General features: G+C 36.7%; 1 protein-coding gene across 2 annotated transcripts in view; it reads left to right on the top strand.

The window, feature by feature from the left end:
- The window catches only part of MALRD1 (MAM and LDL receptor class A domain containing 1), a 763597-nt gene that overhangs the window by 31051 nt on the left and 707581 nt on the right, over positions 1–24965 (top strand). For both annotated transcript variants that reach the window (XM_047742656.1, XM_047742657.1), the window contains exons 3-5: positions 3687–3781; positions 3870–4031; positions 14044–14140. In XM_047742656.1, coding sequence (XP_047598612.1) covers positions 3687–3781; positions 3870–4031; positions 14044–14140 — 354 coding nt within the window. The remainder of the gene's footprint in view (positions 1–3686; positions 3782–3869; positions 4032–14043; positions 14141–24965) is intronic.

The following is a 24965-nucleotide window of genomic DNA, read 5'->3' as shown; positions in this document are numbered from 1 at the left end:
ATAAATTACATGTTACAGGTAGCCTGTGGGCTCAAGTGCTTGCAGGGAAGAAGGATTTTTCCACTGAACAAGGTATTAAAGTGGTGAATTTCAGACAGCCTTCTAAGTGGGCTTTTTGGGGGAAACACCAGACATGTCAAATAATGACGGTTATTTGGTAATGAGGTTTTGAAAGAACTCTGTTTTCTTCTCATTGCTCTGGCTGCCATGCTGGACTGCTATTTTTCAAAGTTGTTATGGATCTGGAAGTGGGCTGTGGGAATAGGACAAGTTAAAAAACCATAAGGGGAGCCTGGGGACTCAGTCAGTTGAACATCTGACTCTTGATTTGGGCTCAGGTCTTCATTTCAGGGTCATGCATTAAAGCCCCGTGTTGGGCTCCACTTTGGGTGTGGAGAAGACTTAAAAAAAAAAAAAAAAAGCAGAAACAAAAACACAACCAAAACCCATAAAACTCACTTGCTGGTTTCTGTTTTTGTTTTTGTTTTGTTTTTCTTCATTGCCTGAATGGAGGAGTAAATTTTCATTGGCATTTTTGTTGATATCACCCTTATGCTTATGGTCAAATTTTATGATACATTAAAGTGATTCCTGTAGCTCTTCATCAATGAAACAGGCTTAAATTGAAATGGCCACATTCATTGATAAATTACCAGCAATTTTAAGAGATTACTATTTGAGGGTGTCCTTTAAGACATATAGTTTTAGCAAATATTATGTGGTTGTGTTGAGCTTGTTAGTTTAATGAGTGGGTATGAGACAAAACTTATGACTTAATGGAAACAGAATTTAATAAATAGAAAGTACCAACTGGAAAAACTTTATACTGAAGACTATTATTTCCTCTCTGTTATCTGAACTTAGTCATATTTCTGTCGTAGGTGAACACACTTTTGCCTTTCCAAAAGTTTTCACATTTTAACCTTTGCTTCAGTCCTTGGGCCTTGTCATGATGATCCATTTCTGCAGCCTGATTTTTGGGGAAATGTTCTCGAGCACTGATATTATCTCACTGTCAAAACACTCAAACTTTTTAAGTTCCTTTGAGCCAGTTGGTTGCTCTATAACATGCAATAGGATTTATGTCCCTTCTGCTCACACTCATTCCTATTAATCACTTAGAACTTGGGAAATGGAGGAAATGCAAGGCTGCCTGTCAATAGTTGAAGAACGTGAGACTGAAAATTCTACCTTATCTTTCCTGAGGATCAAGGCTGCTGGAATTCACTGCCAAAGTTGTTGGATTTAGCCCTTCTGACTTGATTCATGGTTTTTGTTGCTTTCATATTTTATATGCTTCCTTTTTTTTTTTTTTTTTTTTTTTTTTTTGGTCATCAGTCTTGGTTTATGTTGGGATTTTATTTCAACACTTAGCCAGCAACTGAGAAAAAAAATTTTTCTTTGAAAGCCCTTTAATGTAAACATTTAACATTATCAATAAAATCACACTGCTTATTCTTATTTTGTCATTTTATAGTTAACACTTTACCATGAGATTATTTGAAATATGTTTTAAAGATATGCTGTGCACTTACTTTTATGGATACAGGCATAAAATGGAAATTTATGAGCCAAATAAGCAAACCGAGATGAATACAGTAGAGGTTAATAGGAAACTTATAATGGTGATAGTGATGTTTGCGTATATGTGTATAATATGATTGTTGGTAGGCTGCTTCAGGAGTAAAAGGAGTATGTGCCGAAAACATTTGGTACATTTTTGGTTATCAGCTTTGTAAGTCTCTTCTCATTGGTTAGAAGCAGCAGTAGGTTGGGGTGTAGGATGAGGGAATGTACATGCGGGAAAAACTTACACTGCCAAGGATGTGCTTCTTTCTTGTATACTTATAGATAGGATGACTAAAGTATTTTGGAGAACAAGAGAGAGTTTTCCATAAGATAGTATTTTTCTCTAAGGAACAGCTTCATCAGTTAAAGAAATTCTATATTCACACTGTAGGGAACAAGGTAAAATTGAGTGTGCATTTCAAGAAATACTTCGTATTGCCACTACATTGTTGGAATTAAAGGTAGAAATCAGATGTTGGTGTTGGGTGCATTTTGAACACTGCTTTGTTTTCTCCCATAAGAAGAAAGTTTATTCCTAGACAAGTGTCAAAAGATCTCAAGCTGTTTCTGAATTTAAAACGTTACCTTTTGGGCACGTGGGTGGCTCAGTCAGTTAAGCATCTGACTTCAGCTCAGGTCATGTGGGGTCCTGGGATAAAGTCCTGCTTTGGGCTCCCTGCGCTGCAGGGAGCCTGCTTCTCCCTCTCCTTCTGCCTGCCACTCTCCTGCTTGTGCTCACTCACTCTCTCTCTCTCTCTTTGTTAAATAAAGCCTTTTTTAAAAAATAAAAATTTACATTTTTTAAAAAAATATTTATTTATTTATTTATTTATTTAGAGTGTGAGCAGGAGAAGGGGCAGAAGGAGAGGGAGAGAGAGAACCTCAAGCAGATGCCACACTGAGCTTAGGGTCTCATGTGTGGCTTGATCTCACTACCCTGAGATCATGACTTGAGTTGAGCTCAAGAGTTGGATGCTTAACTGACTGAGCCACCCAGTTGAATACTATTCACTTGTATTGCTAGTAATATGATTGCAATAACACTTATTTAAGTGATAACATGATATATAGTAAATATAATAACTCATTATGCTTATTTGATTATTCATTTGCTTAGCATTTGCATTACCTTCTGAACATGAAGCAAGAGCAAACTAATGACTGTCCACTGTATTACATGATACCAGCTCTTCATCTAAGTCATGTTTATATAATTATTCCAGGGAGTACGTTCTCAGAACGGTCTTCTTTATTGCAGGGGTTTCAGTTATGGCTCTGACCATATTTACAGCAATCAATAATGCCATTATTTTCTGCTAATTAGGGTACAGTTTTGAAAGAGGTGTAGGGAAGAAGAGGTATCTTAGGTTGCATAATTTTACTATTGATTCTCTCAATGATGTGACAATTAAATTTGATTTCCAACCCAGCTTTAAATGACCATGGAATAACTTGGTCGATAGGTTATCATAATCATCCACATTATGTTTTCATTCCTTTTGACAAATAGCAAGACACCAAATAGAGTAGGACACAGTTAGTTCCCCAATTATACACTATAACCGTGTCAAGCATTGTAGGAAATTATGAAAGCCCAGAAAATGTCCCACACTTATGTTCTAGCCCTTTAATAATAATGGTTCTCTGGCAGGGTCTTCACTGCAAAATGTGGGACAGCATCAGGGCTCTGCATCATTTTCTACAATCACAGGGAAAGCTGGGACTCTTTGATCCAATTCTTTCTAGAGCAAACAATGATCTCCTTTGAAGTTTTCATTTATTTTGGTGGGTGATGCCAGTACAGTATTTTCCCTGGATACTGTCTTTGCAGGGCTATAACTTTCTGTGTTGCAGGAGATAAATTAGGCCATGACTGCAGCTCATAGTAGTGTTATAGGGAGTATAATCACAATAAGATATTTCTCTGGGGAATGTAGTGACGTAAAATGATCAGTCAGACCATTTGCAAAAATAAATGGTGTGGTTAAATGTTTTATTCTTGAAACAGAAATATATTGACCTAATGTGGATATGGACCTAAATTCTTACTGCCTGGTATACTAAATAAATTTACCAAGGATTTCTGTCAGTAACACGCTGACTGTTGTTGCCCACAGCCCACTTCCTCTCACTGGTCTCCAAAGGAAATTCTACTTCCTCAGACTTAAGAAGCAGAATCTTTCTTCCAACAAATAACCAACATGCTTGTCAGGTATTTGAAAACACACAGCATTTCAAATACTTTTCACATTTGGGAAATTCTGTTTTATAATCATTCAGACATTACTTATTTTTCACAGATTACATTTTATTACTTCTCCAGCCAGGTGAGTAACAAGTTAGTGGCTGGCCTTCAAACTACACGTGGTGGTCCCATTCAGCATTTATGGCAAAACACAGCTGGGCTCCGCAATCAGTGGGAGAGAAATGTCATGAACATCCAGAGCAACCAGAAATTTCAGGTATGCATGTTTTATTTTCTGACTATGTCATTGAAGGAAGAATGGTAAAATATAGGTCTTTAACTGATGTAGGAAACAAAGGCAGAAGAAAAGTTATTAAATTTCCTTACTCCCTACAGCCTATTGACAAGTCCTCAAAACAGGCAGAGTGACATTACTCTAGGAACTCAGTTACCTTGATGTTATTTGCTAATGGGAGGAGGCAGTCTTAGCCTGACCCCCAGGACCCTGTAAGTCCATTTTAACATATATAAAAATTCCTTTGGAAATAACCTTTAACTCTACCCCCAAGATACATGTTGGCAATCATTCTCCAAGCATATGGCCCACCAATATACATCTGAAGGGTCTCGTGACTCAGGTTTTATTACACAGTAATAAATGACCTTTCCCAACAACAGCTAGCCCCCTCAAGTCTGGAAACCTTGCTTCCAAAATTCCTTAGAGACTAACACTATCCCTAACTCCCTCCCAACTTGAAAGGATATAATGAGCCATTCCTTGTGACCACAGTGTAGCCCTTTCTACCCATGGGTTTTATCCCCATGCTTTAATAAAACTGCCTTTTTGCACCAAAGACATCTCAAGAATTCTTTCTTGGCTGCCTGGCTTCGAACCCTAATATCTTTCCTATATCATTAATAATAGATGAATTAAAAATAAGATGACCAGTGTCCCAGTTGGCCAAGAACTAAGGGATTTGCCAGGACTGTCAAGCACTGAAACCACAGTCTCAGGAAACTGGGATGGCCAGTCACCCTAAAAGACACCTTTAAAAGACGGGTTTAAATGTTATGTATAAAAACTAAAGTTGATATATTTTAACATATATTTATATATCAGTAAAATATAGCTTTCTAATTATCTTCTTAATTTCTTAAATCCCCTTCATTTTCTATTTCTTTTACTATTCCAACCTCCTCTTTCTTTTCATTTCTTATTCTTAAGAATTACTTATCTTCCAAACTTTTCTCATGCTTATCAGAGAACAGGGTTATATTGGGTAATGAGGAAATAGACAATTTGATTTAAATACTAATTCCAAATGCTGTTCAAGTAGAATAATTGTCATATTCATCTCATGGCTAAACTCAAATTATTCAATACAGCCTTTATTTTCCAAAATAATTTTGAGAATGAAAGCCCATGCAAGCCTATAAAAGACAAACTTATTTATGCAGCCTAATAAAACTTATGTATGGTGGAAATTATAATCTCATGATTATTACAGGAGTTCTTGGTAAAGCATTGCATATTTTTACATTTGAGAGAGCTGAGAAAAATTTCCCATTAAAAACAGGATCTTAAAGCATTTTATAAATTTGCTTTTTAAACCTGGCTTGCAGGCTGATTTAGCCATCTTGGCTAAAGCAGGTTTCCTTTATTGTCTGTTATTTGAATAGTATAATAATCAATTTTGTAATTTTAATACAGAGTAGAAAATCATCTGCCATGTGATGGACTTAGCACTTGCTTAACTATAGGGATTGAATTGGTTTGAATTTTAACTTCAGTTATTTTGAGTGGCAAGAGGAAGGATGGGAGAATGAGCAGGATTTCTACTATAAAATTGAATTGTAAGCTATAAGAATGACACATTTTCTTAACTGATCTGTCATAAATTCACTGTAGTTTGAAATTTCAGGCTTTTGTAAACTAAATGGGGTTCCAAAGAGGATCAGAGAAAATCACTTCGTAGATGGTTAAATGACACCTAGATGAGAGCACGTTAGAGGAACTGTATGGCTGAAAACATAACTCTGCCATTTGAAGCTTTGCATTCTATTGAAGTCAGATTTATTGGTGTGGGGCCTGCATGGGGACCACAGGGTATCTTAAGCCATCAGGCATTCAAGTCCTCCTGTGAATGATTGATTCATTTATTTAACAAAGACTCACTTGGGGCACTCAGGGTGTATCAGGTGGGATTCAGGGAATGTTCCTAGTACATGTGAAGAAAAGAATTTTCTCCCAGCTTTATTGAGATATAACTGATATATGTGTAAGTTTAATGGATGTAATATGATGATTTGATGTATGTACATTGTGAAGTGATTTTCACAATAAAGTTAGCTAACATATCCATCACATTGCAAAATTATAATTTTTATCATGCAGTAAAAACATTTAAGATCTACTTGTCTTTGCAACTTGGAAGTATATAATACAGTATTATTAGCTATATTCACCATGCTGCTTATAGATACTGAGGATTTAGTCATTTTATAGTTGGAAGTTAGTGCCCTTTGACCAATATTTCCCTGTTTCCCCTACCATGCAGACCCTGGCAACCAAAAAATTATTCTGTTTCTATGTTTGGCTTTTATAGAGTCCACGTGTAAGTGAATCATAGAGTATTTGTCTTTCTGTGACTTATTTCACTTAGCATAGTACCCTCAAAGTTCCAGCATGCTGTCATAAGTGATAGGATTTCTTTCCATTTTTAGCTGAATTATACCTTTGTATGTACATACCACATTTTCTTTCTCCATTCATCTGTTGATGGACCCTTGGGTTGTTTATGGCTTGGCTGTTGTAAATAATGTTTCAATAAATAAGAGAGTGCAGATATCTCTTTGAGGTTGTGATCTCAGTTCAATACCCAGAAATAGGATTGCTAGATCATATGGTAGTTCTATTTTTAATTGTTTGAAGAACCACCATACTGTTTTTCATAATGGCTGCACCAGTTTCCATTCCCACCAACAGTGAGTAAGGTTTCCCTTTTCTCCACATCCTTCCAAACACATTATCTCTTATCTTTTTGATAATAGCCCCTCTGAGAGGTGTGAAATGGCATCTCATTGTACTTTTGGTTTGCATTTCCCTGATGATCAGTGATGTTGAGTATCTTTTCATGTACCTGTTGGCTATTTCTCTGTCTTCTTTGGAATGTCTATCTTTGGAATGATATTCTCTAACTGTTTTATTTGTGTGACATTTTTTTCGCTGTTGAGTTGTACGAGTTTCTTATATATTTTGGATGTTAACCCCTTATCTGATAGATAGTTTGTAAGGGGGGCAGTAATGATAGGCATGTGGAAGGGAGACTATGTGTTCCTGGATTTGGGGTGTGTGTGTGCAGACTGAGAACTCTGAGCACCATTAATGCATCTAATTTATTGTGGATTTTCAGGTATCATTAACCACTAAAGAAGTTTCTAGTTTCTTTCTTTTTTTTTTTAAGATTTTATTTATTATTTATTTGAAGGAGAGAAAGAGAGACAGCATTAGTGGAGGGGGGAGGGGCAAAGGGAGAGGGGGAAGCAGGCTCCCCGCTGAGCAGGGAGCCCAATGTGGGGTTCGATCCCAGGACCCTGAGATCATGACGTGAGCTGAAGGCAATTGCTCAACCCACTGAGCCACCCAGATGCCCCTAGTTTATTTAACACTTCTCTTTTTTCTCCCCTATGTCTCTCTGTCTTCTCTCAATAACAAAGCAAAACAAAACAAAACACAAGAGCAACAAATCAGAGCCAAGAGTGCTTTTGAGGGGATTGAGTCACAATGACTGGATACTGAAGGATGAACTTGCTAAAGTCCCTTCTGTCTGTATGCTCACATAACTTTAATGACTGAAATGGGATTTTGTCTGTGTATAAACTTTGTCAGCATTTACACATCTTTTCTGACTCTGAAGCAGAGTGGATGGTCAAAGAACCCTAACCTATCTTTTTGCCAAGCTTTGTGCCTTCCCATCTCTGTCTCCAACTCAAGGTCAAGATCTTCATGGGTAGGGTAGCCAGATGGAGATCTGGGCATTGGGTAGAACTGGAACCAGCTGAGTCTTGTGTGTTAAACCCCTTTAAAACAACTTCCTTGTTTTTTCCCAGCCATCCGTTCCCAAGTGGCCCATTGCAGGGGCTGATGATTAAATATGTGTAGCAGCAACTATAAAACTGAAAACTCCCAAATATATCACTGCGGGGGCCGCGGGGCTGTAGCTGAGGCAGCGAGGTTATTCACTTGAGTGTTTTAAAATGAGTCAGTGGCTCCAGCGAAAGCAGATGCCTGTGCAGTATATTAAGTAGTTTGCCAAAATACTTTATTGCTGATATGAAAACAGCGCTTCTACCTTAGAGGCTTTGTAAAACTTAGGAAACCGTATGACTCTCCTGGGATCCTTTGGCTACACCAATCTTTAAGATTGCAGGCATGTGTTCGTTCTGTCCTGTCAGCAAGGGAGCAGGTGTTCACATGCTTTTGCTTAGCTGAGCCACAGAGACGCACTGTGCTTGTCACACTTCCCGCGGTCCTCGCGTAGCTTCGTCCTGCAAAAGCTTGAGTGACAGGCTTACTGGAGGGTATTTTGTAATCAGCGTCTCCAGACAATATCTGCTGCCTCATCAGTTTATAAGCCTCCGAGAATTACTCTGTTTTCTGCAGTTTTCCCTCCATGCTGCCTTTGGACAGTTTTAAAGCCTTTCATGCTTCCTTTAGAGATGTCCAAATAGGAGATGGCAGTTTCCGCTGGACCAGGGCGTAGCACGGGCTTCTGAGAAAGTCTCTGTCATGTGGGGGCTTTGTCACCTTTATGTGTACAGTGCTAGGTCCACGCCTTAATGAAATGAAGCGCATTCATTTCTGAGGGAATACTGCAACCTGACAAGGAATTGTATTTATGCATCTAGTCAACAAAGACAGCAGCATTTAAGAAAGTTTCTGAAGATGTTTAAGGAGTAATAACACCTAGGATTTACTGAGCACTTACTACCCCATATAATGCACTGCATTTAGTCCTTTGTATATATGATTTTATGGGCCCTGCATAGCAGTCTTCTGAATCAGAACTATAATTCACAAGCTTTGGAGAGTGAAATAACCTATTAAACTCCATCCAGATTAGAACCCAGTATAGTTTGATTTCACATCTTAATCATTTACTCACTGAGCCATGATCATTTCTTTATCATGTTAAAGCATTATAAGGATTAAAAAAAAATAAAAAAGCATTATAAGGATTTATAAAATATAGATGGAAAAATCCAACTTCTAGATTTGTCCAAATATGTTGCAGGTGACTCATTAAACATTCTTTTGCCTGCTGTGTTGGATAAAACAACATTTTTATACATTATTCTGCTGATTAACTGCAATTGCATTTCTCAGAATTGTAGATTTAAGCAATTCATTTTGCTATTGTCCTAAAATATTTGCAGAAGCAAATAATAAACCAGGCCAAATATATAGCAGAAATTTAGTCTCAGATGCAAGTAAAACCTTCCCTCGCTCTCCTTTTCTTTGTTCTTGAAGGTACTTTCATATTGGTTTTATGGGTAGGAAGGAAGGAATACTGCATTACTAAGTATATCATTGACTGTGATTTTCCTGTCAAATGTTTGGATTCTCAAAGTTAATGAGAAGTCAGTGCCTGAATTTTAAAATGATATCAAAGCATTTTTTTGTATGCTATTATCTGCTTGTCATTTCTTTGATATTCCATTTCTACATGCCAAAGAGTTCTTAGCAACCTTGTATTCAGAAACAATAGATTTTATTAACATGGACGAGAGAGAAGTACTCATAAAAATAAATACAAATCATTAAGTTAAAAAAATCTACTCTCACACTCATGATTGGAGTCATTTTCCCTTATAAGTCAAGATTATTTACTGTGTGAACCCATGATGGCAAAAAATTACAGTCATCTTTTTGCATTTCACATGTTTGCTTGAGAAATAATATTGAATGCACACTACTTATTAAGAAAACTTTCCTATGATAAATCTAACTACTAGAGTTTCTGTTCATGCAGTTACTGGTGTCATCCAAGCAAGTTTATGGCTATTATTTAGCTACTGTCAAAGATTCGTTGAAGATTTAAATCTTGAAGGCTTGAACGCTGACTCCTTGCCTCCCTTAGAGGCCATCTTCTCTTAAAATGTTTGGGGTGAAAGCAATTTGTAAATTATTTACTGTTGATCAGTGCAGCCCTTACCTGACTTCTATGATGTCGTTAAACTTCTAACTTCATTATCTGTATTATTTTATTTGCTAGTTTGCTATTCTTTGCTTTATTTTCCCTAATGCAGTTAAAATGAGGTGGATGTTTGGAAAAACTTATTTACCAAAGTTTTGGGGAAAACAAAGGATGCTAGGCCTCACTTTTCTTAGAAATACAACTACCAAACATAAACATGGCTTCTGACCCTAGACCTGGCTTTTTAAAAAAATCATCTTGAGATTCCACTTTCTTGAGCTGGCTCAACCCATCCTTCTTTTTAGGATCCCAGCCAAAATCTCTGGAAAGTCTTTCTATTTAAATATATTTAATTTGAGTACTGCATTATGTCTGATGGGTCTTAAGTTTTATAGCTACACAGACCCATGGGTGAATTTACCTACATTTAGAGAAATAGTGTTCTCCCTAAGAAAAACATTTCCCCTTGCTAGACCAATTTTCACACTAACTTTTCTTCAGTTAGACCAAATTAACATATAATTTAATTGAATCAAACAAATATACATATTGCAAACTTTGATGGAGAGAATTGAAGGTGAGAAGGTCACTTAAAAGCCTTTTCATTAGATCAGGAATGAAGATACAGGGAGAGAAGTTGGAATGGAAAGCAGAGAAGGCTTCACAGGTCTTGATGGTTTGGGTGTAGGGCTAGAAGAGAATGTGATTCCTCAAGCCACTTTGGAGTTTTGAGCATTGAAAAGTGGCAGTCTTCTGGTGCCATTGTCAGAGAATCGGAGTCATGGGAGGGGAACAAATATGAATTAGAAGTGACTTTTGTCATCTGGTGAAAACGTCCAGGAGGCTGTGGAGATATGGTCAGAAAGCTCAGAGAAGTGGATGATGTTTGTGATATAAATTTGTGTTTCATCGGCTTGGGTGACAGTTTAAACCCTGAAGATCAATGGGTTTGAGAAGAAAGTGTGGAGAAAGAAGGAGCAAACTGGTGATTAGTTCATGCTTATCTCTCCTTCTCTCTTTAAATATGGCTACCACTGATGTGTCCTTAGCTCAGCAAAAACAGGTGAAAAGATTTTCAAGAAGGATAAATCTTAATCTGTAGAGAACAGATTTTTTATCTATAAACACACTATTCATACAGTGGCTTACATACTTTATAATAACTCGGTGTTACAATAATAGGTAACACTTATTTAATACTAACTGTATACCAAGTGCTGATAGACATGTAATAACTCATTTATCTGTGCATAAATCTTAACATATAGGGAATAGCATTATTATTTATTTTAAAGATTTTATTATTTATTTGAGAGAGAGCTCACTTGTGAGAGAACATGAACTGGGGGGAGGGGTGGAAAGAGAGGGAGAAGCAGACTCCCCGCCGAGCAGGGAGCACAAGGAAAAGGACAGATGTGGGGTTAAATCCCAGGAGCCCGGGATCATGACCTGAGCCAAAGGCAGACGCTTAACCGACTGAGTCACCCAGGCACCCCAATAACTTATTTTTATCAGTGCCTTTTTACAAAGAAGGAAACTGAGGTACAGAGATGTTAAATAACTTCTAATGACCTGTTGCTATTAAGTGGTTTAGCGAGGGTCTGAACCCAAGTAGTCTGTTTCCAAACACATACTTTAATCATTGTGCTCAACTCCCCTCAGATAAAATCATCCCTATGTAAGTCTTTTCTTTCCCCCTCTAAAATGGCTTTTTATTGAAAAGCAAAGCACGGCACTTGGGTGGCTCAATGAGTTAAAGCCTCTGCCTTCTGCTCAGGTCACGATGCCAGGGTCCTGGGATCGAGCCCCGCATCAGGCTTTCTGCTCAGTGGAGAGCCTGCTTCCTCCTCTCTGCCTGCCTCTCTGTCTACTTATGATCTCTGTTTGTCAAATGAGTAAATAAAATCTTTAAAACAAAAAAAAAAAAGGCAAAGCAAATTTGCAACACATTTTTAAATGTTTGTAAATTGGGTCACAAAAGGGATGCAAAATGTTTGCAGTATAACTATTATATTCATGCAGCTTAAGTCATTCATTGAATCTTACACCAGTACAAACATAAGGTTATTTCATGACTAAGAGTAGCCCAAATTTGGGCACCTGGGTGTCTCAGTCAGTTAAGCATCTGACTCTTGATCTCAGTTCAGGTCTTTATCTTAGGGTCCTGAGTTCAGACCCTGTGTAGGGCTCTTCCCTGGATGTGGAGCCTACTTAGAAAAAAAAAAAAAGAATTAAAGAAAGAGTAGCCCAAATCTAATAACCAAAACTGTATTAGTATCAGAAGTAATATTAAAATGTTAAATGGAAAAGATATCCACTAATTTTCTTACCAAATGGAATCTACAAACTAAATTTTTAGAAACTGTAAAAAGAATGACTAAAACTATAAACCAAGCAGTTAGGTTTATAGAAAATTCTGGGGAAAGTAGTGAAATAAAATACTGAGAAAATAATCAATTAGTGTGCATGTAAAACACTCCCATTTTAGTCACGATTTTGATACTAATACACTGTAAAGGGATTTTGCAAAAGTTGATCAGCTAGGTGCTACAAATAAACCTTGAGACTCAATTCTCTGTAATTGTTATCTTCTAGATGTGGTTTACTTGAGGTTAGTCACATTTCATCTACTTTCCTGTATGTATTCCCAGAAAGATCTAGTCTCTACCAGAGATCACACAATCTGTAGTAAAATCATTTAGAGATGGTTACTACTGTTTGCCAAGTACTTTTGCCATCCTATTTCTATTTTTCCTCAAAATTTTCTTTTTCAGATGTATAACCAGCACTCATCTTTTCAGGTGCCAAGTGGATTAGTTGGTCTACGCAACAATCTTTGATAGGCCTTTTCCAGCATTGTCCTCCTTTACAAGTAGTCGTGTGGTTATTATGTTTTATGTGATGAGGACTCTCTTAGGGCTACATGTTGACATATCACTCAACAGGTTGTGGATGTTTCACATTATATTTTCAATAGTCTATTAGATAGCATCTTGTTTGAAAGGAAATACATCAGTATGTCATGTTGTAGAGAGAATGTGGTATGGCAAAAGGACCTGCTAGAGTCTGCTGTATGGAGATCAGCTGTCAAGCTAAAAAATAAAATGTTTATATTATAAATAAGGCTGAACAATGCACATGGTTTAATGCATCTATGAATTAAGCCTCAAACATCACTGGTATTCATTAGTGAGGTTGGGAATAATGCTCTCCACCAACACAGCAATTTTCTGTTGATTTAAGTAACTAGGAAATTAGAGAGTAGTTTCTTCCTAAGTTTCTCAGATTTATTACACCAGAGTATTTCCTCTTGGTGCAGACTTGGGCTGGATTTACATCACAATATCACATTCACTCATTTTTTTTTTTTTAAGTTTATTTATTTGAGAGAGAGAGAGAGGGAGAGAGCAAGAGTGAGCGTGATGTGGGGCACGGGGGCAGATAGAGAAGGAGAGGGAGAATCCTCAAGCAGACTCCTCACTGAGCATGGAGCCTGACGTGGGCCTCAATCCCAGGACTCAGAGATCATGACCTGAAGGAAAATCAAGAGTCGGACACTTAACCGGCTGAGCCACCCAGATAACCCTCACATTCACTCATTCTAGTAATAAGTCACTGCACAACCATTTCTAGTCACTGTCCCAAGTTTTATTTAGATAATGGCAGAAAATGTGCAGAAGGATAGAGCACAAGGACGCCAAGGCAAGCCTGTGAGCAAAATTTAGAGAGCCAGAGGTGGAAATGTGGCACAGTTGCAAAATGCCAAGAACCAGAGATCAGGATGGAGCTGGGTCCAAGAGCTGGTAAATACTGAATAGTGTGAACACATACAAACCAAGCAGAAATGATGAGACGGCAAAAACCAGATGAATATTGGTTCATTTCACAAACATGTTATATAACCTATGGTAGACATTTGAGATAAAGAGATGACCAATTTTCTTGTCCTTGAAAATATATGTGTGGATTTCTTTCCACTTGGAAATGTCATGGTCGCCAAAGTGTTTCTAGAACTGGCGTGTTTTTTTTATTTGTAGGCTCTGTGCTATAATATTCCTTGCTTTATGCTTTTGTTTTGTTTTTCTTATGCAGGTTGTTTTTCAAGGTCAAATAATTTCAACTCCTGAACAGGATGAAGTCGTAGCTATTGACGATATATCTTTCAGTTCAGGCTGTTTGCCTGCAAATGGTAAGAACTTTTTCTCATTTTAATCCTTACTATGTATATAAATTCAGTGCATTTTAAACATTGTGTAATGACTTTCATTCTTTGAATGAAATGAAAGCATTGTGTATGCTCGTTCGTTCATTCTTTCTTTCTGGCCTGATGTTTTAAAGTGGACTATTTTCCATTGTATAACAGCATCTAGGTTTATGCCAGAAGTTAAAATAAGTTGTTTTTTCACTACGTCTGATGCTGTTAAGAGTTGAAGGGATAATTTGGTCTCAGATTTGAAACCTTGTAGCAATGTTTACACTGGCTAGTTAAATCTCACCAAGAGAACTCCTTGCCCCTTAGGAGAAAGGTGAAAACTGGCTTCTCCAGGCTTGAAATTGTCTTCTTGGTGAATTGATTTGACTCTTCCACTGAAAGACACAACTGGAGGGAGAGAGATATTAGTTATAATCTATTTTCTATTTAGACTGAAATAGCTAGATCAATAATCCACATATATCAGATCTAAAAAATTACTCATATTGGTTCTCTGATTATATTAACTGAATTCTATTTACCATGCATATTGTTCTCAATAGAAAAGTTTAATGTTAAAATTATGAATTGGTCAGGATAACTTAATTTAGTCTAATGATCATGCAAAATCATATATATGATTATAGATAGTTGATAGATTTTTTTCCCTTTAAAATGTTATTATACTGTAGTGTGAGATAGCATAATATAGCTACTTTGTCGAGAGGATTCTAAGTTCTAATTTGGTACAAAGATATGGTAGTTGTGGTAAATTATATTTCGAGAACAGAAGAGTTGAGTTGATTTACCTAAAGGAGACCAAGGAATCTTGATAAAGGATGCCTGTATTATGCTTCGATTTTAAACAGCACTTCCGCTGGTAGAAGAGCTTTATAGGAATGCATCTCTTGACACTTAGACAAGATGGTAGGGTTTTATAGGAGCTGCTGACAGCTCCTTCCACACTAGAACACAAAAAGCTTTCTCTCATCTTTATATTATCAGTTATCAGTATATTTTAGCTAAGAAATCACTATATGGTAAATTGAAATATAGATAAATTGAAATGGAGAACTAAGGGAGCAGACTATAAGGTCCACCCATTCCTAGAAGGAAATTGTTGAAGTATAAACCTCAATGCCTTTTCACCAACAGAAGGTAATATTTCTAGGATTTATCAGAAGGGAACCAATAGATCAGGAGAGAATACACTGTGGACCGCAGGCAGAGAAGACCCAACTACTGACTGCTCTGCCATTCAGTCTCCCCTCATGCTGTCTCCTCTGTTACCCTGGATGGTATTCCTGGATCCAGAGTGCGGCTTGTAATGGGGGCAGTTTGGTTTGCTTAGTTTGTATGGGGCAGCTGGTCCCTAACTGTGAGCACTTCAGCAGTATCTTTATATATCACCTTTTCTTAATAGTTTCTGCAGAAACTGAGATCTGCCAAATAAATTGATCCCCAGCTAGTCATGTGTATTGCTCGGTCTAGCTAATCACCCCCCAAAGAAAATAAGGAATGAAATCAGCTATTGGCCAGACTTTCCTAACTGTAGGGAAAATTAGAACCTGGCCTCTGCCTCAAAAACTTTGCATTACAACAAAGAGGAACATGCTGGGGTTAGGCTTGGGACTTTACATCGCCTGTATTAGGACTCTGCTGTCATTTCACGGATGACCTTTCTGTTCATCTTTGGATCTGGGAACCAAAGCCATTTCCTTAATTCCTCATGATCCATCTACTGGGACAAAGGCCAGTGTAGATGGACCATAATAAATATTCAGAAGACAGATGCCAGATTTTTAGTAAGCACTTAAAAGAGCTCTATAAGATCACTATAGAAGCAAAAAAGCAATAGTCACAGGAGTGAGAACACAAAACGTTGTTCATTCAATGAAAGGTCGTGGTCAAATAGAAAAAATATTGGTGTCTATAATTTCTAAGACGATAGTTCCAGATAATGTTACAGCCATATTGTTTTTGAGGTGGTGTGGAAATAAAGTTTACTGAAGATAAGGCTTGAATTGTAAAGCAAAGTTATAGGCCTTTCACATGGATATTAAATGTATGCAACATTACAAGGTATGGGGCTAGAGAAGATTTTGAAATCCCAAACGGAAGTCGTCCATGAATACGGATGCATGGATGACCCAGGGCAATAAGTTGGATGTCATGAGCCAAGATGTTTTTACACATGGAAGAATAAATGAATCAACATCGGGGATTTAGAAGAATGGCGACCTTTAATTTTAGGCCTTGTATTTATTGGGGCATTGGGAAAAGATATCCCTCTGGAGATTTGCAAAAGAAGTAGTCTCTTTTTGGAAAACCAGTATCCAGATAAGGTCACACAGTATGTTCTTTTAACTTGAGGGTGCAGGGAGTTTTGTTTTATTGTTTTTCAAATGGAATGAGGGTCGATAGCATATTTGAACTTTTGGGAGGAAAACAAAGCAGCATGAGGTTTAATAATGGAGAAATAGAATAAAGTGTAATGGAATAGGATTGACATTTGGTTGGAGTTGCATTTTGTAAATGGTAGGAGTGTGAGAGATGGTAATATTATGTAACATTAAATTTCCAAATGAGGGGCACCTGGGTGGCTCAGTGGGTTAAAGCCCCTGCCTTCTGCTCAAGTCATGATCCCAGGGTCCTGGGATAGAGACCCACATCGGGTTCTCTGCTCAGCAGGGAGCTTGCTTCCTCCTCTCTCTCTGCCTGCCTCTCTGCCTACTTGTGATCTCTGTCTGTCAAATGAATAAATAAAATCTTTTTTAAAAAATTCCAAATGATTCTTTCTAGTCAAGTTCAGAGGTTATAGTGATAGACTAACCTTAGTCAATCACTAGAATCAAAGAGAAGTGATTGATTCTGAGCTTTATTAGACTATTAGATGGGGATCACTGAGGATGGGGCCTGAATTTTAAAAAAGGTTCTCGGGACACATTTTGTGAAACCAGCTGATCTCAGGTTTAAGAACTGAACTAGGATTTGGGGTACCTGGGTGGCTCAATGGGTTAAGCAATGGACTCTTGATTTTGGCTCAGTTCATGATCTCAGGGTCATGGAGGCTGCTCTCTCCCTCTTTCTCTCTCTCTGCCCCTGTATGCATCCATTCACTCTCTCACTCTTAAAAAAAAAAAAAAAAAAAAAGGAACCAAACTAGCATTTGGGAGTCATGCATTCTGGTCTCATGCTGATTATTGCACTTGGCAGGGAGTGTCCTGGGACAGAGTTCCAGCTGATCAGAGAGTGGTTTCAGTCCCATGCAGTCCTGATGGTGATGATCAGGGAGCATCTGAGACATGCAGGCAGAGCCAACTCAACCTTTTCCAGACATCACCATCAGAAATCTTACTCCAGTGGAGGGTGGAGTTAGGGATGCATTTGGTTGCAAAAAAAAGAGAAGAGTTTTCTAGTTGACTTAAGAAAATAAGAGGAGATGGACAGTTACGGACGTAGATTCTTCAACTTTGATACTGTTAAAGTCAAGGACTAAGGGATTTCCTTGGTATTTACTTCATGCCTGTCACCTTATATTCTTAAAATGACTGTTGAGGTTCTGTACATCTCACATTCAGGCAGGAGGAAGGCAGAAATGAGAAAGGGCAGTGTTTTTGGTCATGCCATTGGCTAGATGATGGTCACATGGCTACCTCGGTTGCTAGGCAGACTAATAAATTTGAGTATTGGGATTCAGCCTCTATAATAGAGGCAGGCAAGGAAAACAGGTTTATGAGATGAGTGAGCAAATGGATCAGAATACTTAGAAGTAAATTCTAGCTTTCTTTCAAATCTGTTCCTTGCATATATTCTCTTTTTAAATTATTGACATCTGGTCTCACTCAGTAGCCTAGGAGATATTCTTAAATCATTCTCCCCTTTTCGTATCTCTCTATTAATCTAGTTAAAAAATAGCAGTGAGGGCCTGTTCTTACATTTTTCAAATTGTCTCCTCTTATTTACCATTATTATTTATCCAACTGTGATTCCCTTAAGCATGTATTTTTTTCCCATGGACTTTTAAAAATTCTGGTTTTGATCTATTCAACTCTACTACCCAGTACTATGTACTGTCCACCAGATTATACTTTCTAACATACAAATATGACCAATCTCTACTTTTAAAAATATATCAATAACTCTTATCATGTCCAAAATAGAATTCACATTTCTTATAAATTCTTACTTCAAATTTCTAAACTCACAGGATCCTGCTCTTGCACACAAGCCCAACTTCCTCCTTCATAGTCCTCCAAGAATCCCCAGACTCTGACCAGAACAAATTGCTTAGTAGTTCAGCAACACAGTGTTGTCATCTTATTCTTGGGTATTTTTGTAAACTTTTCTCCCTCTGCCCATTTCATAACTTTTTTATTTTTTATTTATTTTTGGCTGTCCTCCTACTACTGACTGAGCAGACTAAGTGGAGGTCTCTTTTCTGGGAAGCCTTCTCTTACAGAAAATTTTCCCCAGACTCCCATCCCCCCCCCCCCTACACACACAGATACACACTGTATTGATTTGTTTTTGTAGCTAAACACTAAGTTTCTTGAGGAAACAGTTACTAGTGTCTTATTCCTTTGTGGATCTCCAGCACAGAGCAAACACTTAATAAATACTTGTTGACTAAATGACTCAACACTGAACATGTGCAATTATTTAAGTATCAAGTATTTGAGAATTTGAGTAAATTCTTCTTTCCTCTGAGCTGCAAGTGTTCCATTTCATAGAACAGAGATTTAAATAAAATATCTTGGGACTATTTTTTAGCAGTACTTATATTTATGCTAAGAATATATATTATTTTTTTGCTTTTGTTTTAACATCAGAAATTAATGTATGTCTTCAAGCTATCTAATGTGATTTTAGAATCTGAGACTTCTAGCTTCCAAAATCATGAGAAGACAAATTATGTTGTATAAGTGACCAGATTTGTGGTGCTTTGTTTTGGCAGCTCTAGCAAACAATTAGAGAGGCTTTCCTGAGCTAATTCTGTAACATATGAATTCTTTCTCATCTGTAGCCACTAAAGTCTCTGCTTAGGAGAGGTGGTCATCTCTACATTTTCTGTAGAGACTGTAGTTTTCCCATCAGTATGGTAGCTAGAATACAGAGATGCATTTTTAAAATGCTTAAACTAAGTAACTCTGAATCCTATATCCATTGAAAATATCTTTCAGGAATTAAGATAAAATAAAGACATTCTCAGATGAAGAAAAACTATAGAATTCATCCCTGGAAGAGCTACTCTAAAAGAAATGCTAAGGCAGGTTTTCCAGCTGACAAAGAAAAAAAAAATGCCAGAGGAAAATTTTATCAGTAGGAATAAAGAAAGAACAACAGAAATCATAAATATCAGAGTAAATATAATGTAATTACCTCTAAAGATTTTTATGTACACAGGACTCTTACAAGCAGATTTTTGAACATCCTCTTGGTGGGTTCAAAATATGTAGGTGTAACACATACGGTAAGTAAACCATAAAGTTGGGAGTGTAGAAGTCCATACCTTTAAGACATCTACATTTTATTAGAAATGCTAACAAACTCTATGTGGAGTGTTAAACTGAGGGGTGTGTATTATTATCCCTAGGAGGAACACTAAACAGATATAAGTAAAGGAAATAGATACACTAAAATTGAGCATAAAAAAATTAAAATACTGAAATAATCCACTAGAAGACCAAAACAGAAGGTAAAAGCAGAAATAATAGTAGCGTGGTGGTAAAGAGCACAAAGAATAATAAATGCCAAGGACACAAACTGAAAAATAATAAAATTGCTAATTTAGTTATAATGATAAAGTAATTACATTAAGTGTAAGTGGCATATGTATTCCTTTTGAAAGTCAGAGGCAGTCAGATTGGTTGAAAGATAAGAGCTAACTATATTTTGACTGCAAAAGCTCATTTAAAAATAATGATATAGATTAGTTAAAAGTGAAGGTATTCAAATATGGTTAATTAATCTATGACAAAGTAGGGAAGAATATACATTGGGGAAAAGACAGTCTCTTCAATAAATGGTGCTGGGAAACTGGACATCTACATGCAAAAGAATGAAACTGGACCACTTATTACCATATACAAAAATTAACTCAAAAATGAAGTAAAGACTTAAATGTGAGACATAAAAGATAAAACTCCTAGAAGTAAACATAGATAATAATGTCTTTGAGATTGGCCAGCTAAGGAAAACTATAACAAAATGATAAGGCAAACTACTGAGTAGAAGAAGATAGTTCTGAAAATACATCCAATAGATGTAATTATCAAAATATATAAAGAAATTATACAACTCAACACTAAAACATTCTGACAATCCAATTAAAAAATGAGCAGATGATCTGCATAGACATTTTTCCAAAGAAGACATTCAGATGGCCAACAGACACATGAAAAGATGCTCACCATCACTCATCATCAGGGAAATGAACATCAAAAACCACAATGAGAAATTATTTATGCCTGTCAGAATGGCTAAAATGAAAATGAAAAGAAATAATAAATATTGGTAAGGTATATAGAGGAAAAGAAACCCTCATGTACCATTGGTGGAAATGTACAGTGGTGAAGTCACTGTGAAAAAAATATGGGGATTTCTCAAAAAATTAAGAATTGAAATACTGTGTGATCCAATAATTCCACTATTAGGTATTTACCCAAAGAAAACAAAAACACTAATTTGAGAAGATATATGCACTCCTATTTTTATCACAGCATTATGTACAATAGCCAAGCTATGGAAGCAACGTAAGTGTCCATCAGTAGACAAATGAATAAAGAAGATGTGGTGTGTATACACACACACACACACACACACACACATACACGCATATTATGCAGCCATAAAAAAAGATGAGATCTTGCCTTTTGTGACCACATGGATGGAACTAGAAGGTATTATGGTAGGTGAAATAAGCCAGACAGAAAGATAAACACAATATGATTTTAATTGTATGTAGAATTAAAAAAAAAAACCCAAATGAATAAATAAACCAAAAACAGAAACAATCCATAAACAGAACAAACTCATGGGTGCCAGAGGGGAGTGGGGTGGAGGTATTGATAAAATAGATGAAGGGGAGTGACCGGTACAGGCTTCCAGTTATGGAATGAATAAGTCATTAGGATAAAAGGTACAAGGTAGAGATATAGTCAATGGTACTGTAATAGTGTTGTATGGTGACAAATGGTAGCTACAGTTGTGGTGAGCACAGGATAATGTATAGGTTTGTTCAATCACTAGGTTGTACACCTGAAACTATTGTGACATTATATGTCAACTACACTTAAAAAAAGAAAGAACAATAAAGAATTTTTAAAAAGTGAAGGGATTAAATGAGGTAGTATCACTATTTTAATGTCAAACAAGATGTGCTTCAGAACAATGAAAATTAATAGGGATAAAGAAGGATATGATATGATGATAAAAGGGTAAACTCACTAAGAAGAACAGTCTCTAAGATATGTGTACCTAAAAGCAGCATGAAGAAATGAAAGAAGAAATAGGCAAAACTACAATTATACAAGGAGACTTGAACACACATCTCTCAGTAAATAATAGAAAAAGTATACCAAAAAACATCAGCAAGAATTTGCAAAACCTGTGGAAAAAAATTTGTATGGAACCACAAAAGACCTCAGATGACCAAAGCAATCGAGAAAGAACAAAGCCAGAGGCATCTTACTTCCTGATTTTAAATTAGACTACAAAACTATCCTAATTAAAACAGTTTGGTACTGGCATAAAAAAATGACACGTAGACCAATGGAATGGAATAAAGAACCCAGAAATGAAACGCTATATATAGATCAACTAATATTTGATAAGGGGTTAAGGATACTTAATGGAGAAAGGATAGTCTCTTCAATAAATGGTGTTGGGAAAATTGACAGCCACGTGGAGAAATGAAATTGGACCCTTATCTTGTTCCACTAACAAAAATTAAACCTAAATGGATTAAAGACTTAAACATAAGACCTGGAGCCACAAAACTCATGGAGAAAGCATAGGGGAAAATCTCTGACAGTAATCTTGGCAACCTTATTTTTTTTGGGGGGGAATGACACAAAAACCATAAGCAACAAAAGGAAATCACCAAGTGAGACTATACATCAAACCAAAAAACTTCTGCACAACAAAAGAAACAATCAACAAAATGAAAAGCCATCTATGGAAAAGGAGAATATTATCTACCTACTTGAAATAATTGATATTTTAAAAAAATAATTTAAAACTATAGCAGTAATGAACTTAAACTCCTTTTAAGTGCATGTGGAACATTTAGTAACATAGACTATAGCCTGGGCCCAGTGGCAAGACTCTAGGGAGGCAAATAACATGCTTTCACAGATACAGAATTCAAGGGGTCACTAAAAGCTTGTTATTATGGACCAAATTGTGTCCCCTCCAAACTTCAGATCTGGAAGCTCTAACTCCCAGTGTGACTATATTGGAGATAGTGTCTTAGGTAACTAAGATTATGTAAGATCATTAGGGTATGGTCCTAATATGACAGGAAGGACTATGGCCTTGTCAGAAGAGGGGTTCACTCTCTCTCCCTTCCACCCCAGCTCTTTCCTTCTCCCTCCCCATCACCCATATCTTTGTCTCTCCCTGTCCCTCTGTCATGTGAGGACACAGTGAGAAGATGGCCATGTACAAGCCAGGAAGAGGACCCTTATGAGAACCCAACCACACTAATAGCCTGATCTTGTACATCCAGGCTCCAGAACTGTGAGAATATAAATTTTTGTTCGTTAAGCCATCCAATCTATGGTACTTTGTTATAGCAGCCTGAGCAGAGTGAGACAAACACTAATTAACATAAATAATATTTTAATACCACATAGTGAGAGCTCACAATTAATGAAAAAAATCAATGATGAACAAAATATAAAAATACTAAATGAAGATAGTATTACTGAATTTTCCAGTCTCCGATATGGCTTAGCAGTACTACGGGGGCTGCAGACAACCCTCAAGAATGTTAAAACAATTGAAATGGTAAAAAAAAAAAAAAAATCCTCTGAGCAAAATGAAATTTAACTACAAATCTGGGACATCCACAGTCATTTGGAAAGTAAATGTCACACATTTACATAAAACAGACTTTGAAGTTGTCAAGTATTTTGAACTGAAAGAAAATGAAAATATAACTTACTAAAATTTGTGTAACATAGCTCAAGCAGTGCTTAGAAAAAAAAAGTAATTGATATAAAATTTTTATTAGGAAAGAAGAAAGCTCTCAAGGCAGTAAATTTAACTATCCATCTAACTAAAGTAGAAAAAGAAGAACATATAAAAGCTAAATCAAGCAGTGGGAAAATAATACGTATAAAGACAATAAATAATGGAATTTTAGATGGGAAAGTAATAGAGAAAATTATCAAAACCAAAAGCTGGGTTTGACCAAGAAAGAAAGAGAAAAGGCACACATTACCCTATTAGGTGTGAAATAGTGCTAATACCAAAGACTCTCTGGGTATTAACAGGATAATAGAAATAAGGAAATAACCACCAAAACTCTATGCACATAAATAAAACAATTTATGTGAAATGAACAAATTCCTTAAAAGTCATAAGTGATCAAAAGCTATTCAAGAAGAATGTGATAACTTGAGTAGTTTTATGTTTATTAAAGAAATATGACTCATAGTAAAAATCTTCCATTAAAGAAAACTTCAGGACCACATGGTCTCACTGGAAAATCCTATCAAATATTTAGGGGAAAAAAACCCCCACAAGTTTTATACATTCTATTCCAGAAAATATAAGTGAAGATAATACTTGTTACCTTAGTCTATAAGGGCAGCTTTGTCCTATCATGAAACCAAACAAGGATATTTTAAGAAAAGAAAGCTACAGACCAATGTTTCTATCACAAAAGATCTTTAACAGCATATTAACAAATGGAATATGCCAGGAATGGCCAGCAATCCCTGTACCCACAGATGAAAAATTACTCCAGACTTTGCTGTGAAAGAGAGGAGAAGGCAAGGGGGTCAATGCTCAGAGGCGAATACCTTTGCTCTTTTTTGCTCTCACTTTTATTGGTCCTTCAGGATACTCACATATCCTCATCACTATTTCTCAAGTGGGTGATGTGTGACAAGGGGCCTTACAGAAACTAGGAGGATCTGTTTACAGGAAAGATAAGATACACTAATATGCTATTCTGCTAAACATAGCCTAAGGCAAGCTGTTTGGGCTAAGAAAGCTTCCGGAAGGGAAGGCAACTCCGGAAGGCATTACAACCTTTCAGCAGCTGAGTGGCCTTGGGCCTTGGCATTCCAAAGGCACAGGGCTACTCTGAAACCTACCCCGCCCCATGTTACATTTTAACAAGCCAGGTATTATAGCTGATTTCATTAACCCCAATGGAAATCCAGTAACATATTAGAAAGAGAATACATTAAAATCATCCAGGAGATGCAGAGTTGGTTCAATGTTTGGAAAGCGATTAGTGTAATGTACCTTGTTAACAGACAAAAGAAGAAAAGCACATGATGATCTTAGTAGATGCAGAAAAAGCATTTGACAAAATCAACGTACAGCCATAATTAAAAACCTCAGCAAACGATAGACATCTATAACCTAATAAAGGGCAGAGATAAAGACCCAACAGCTAACATCATACCCATTATGAAAGAATGAATGCTTCACCTCTAAAACTGAGAAGCAGGCAGTGATGTCCACTCTTACCACTTGTATTCAATGACATACTGGAAAGCCCAGTCAATGCAATAAGGCAAGACATAGAAGTAAAGGCATACAGTTGGAACAGAAGAAATAAATCTATCCATATTTGCAGATA

The sequence above is a fragment of the Lutra lutra genome, chromosome 8, assembly GCF_902655055.1.
Source record: "Lutra lutra chromosome 8, mLutLut1.2, whole genome shotgun sequence".
Taxonomy (NCBI): Eukaryota; Metazoa; Chordata; class Mammalia; order Carnivora; family Mustelidae; genus Lutra; species Lutra lutra.
Note: the sequence above shows the minus strand (reverse complement) of the source record. Positions and strands in the feature narration are given on the sequence as shown.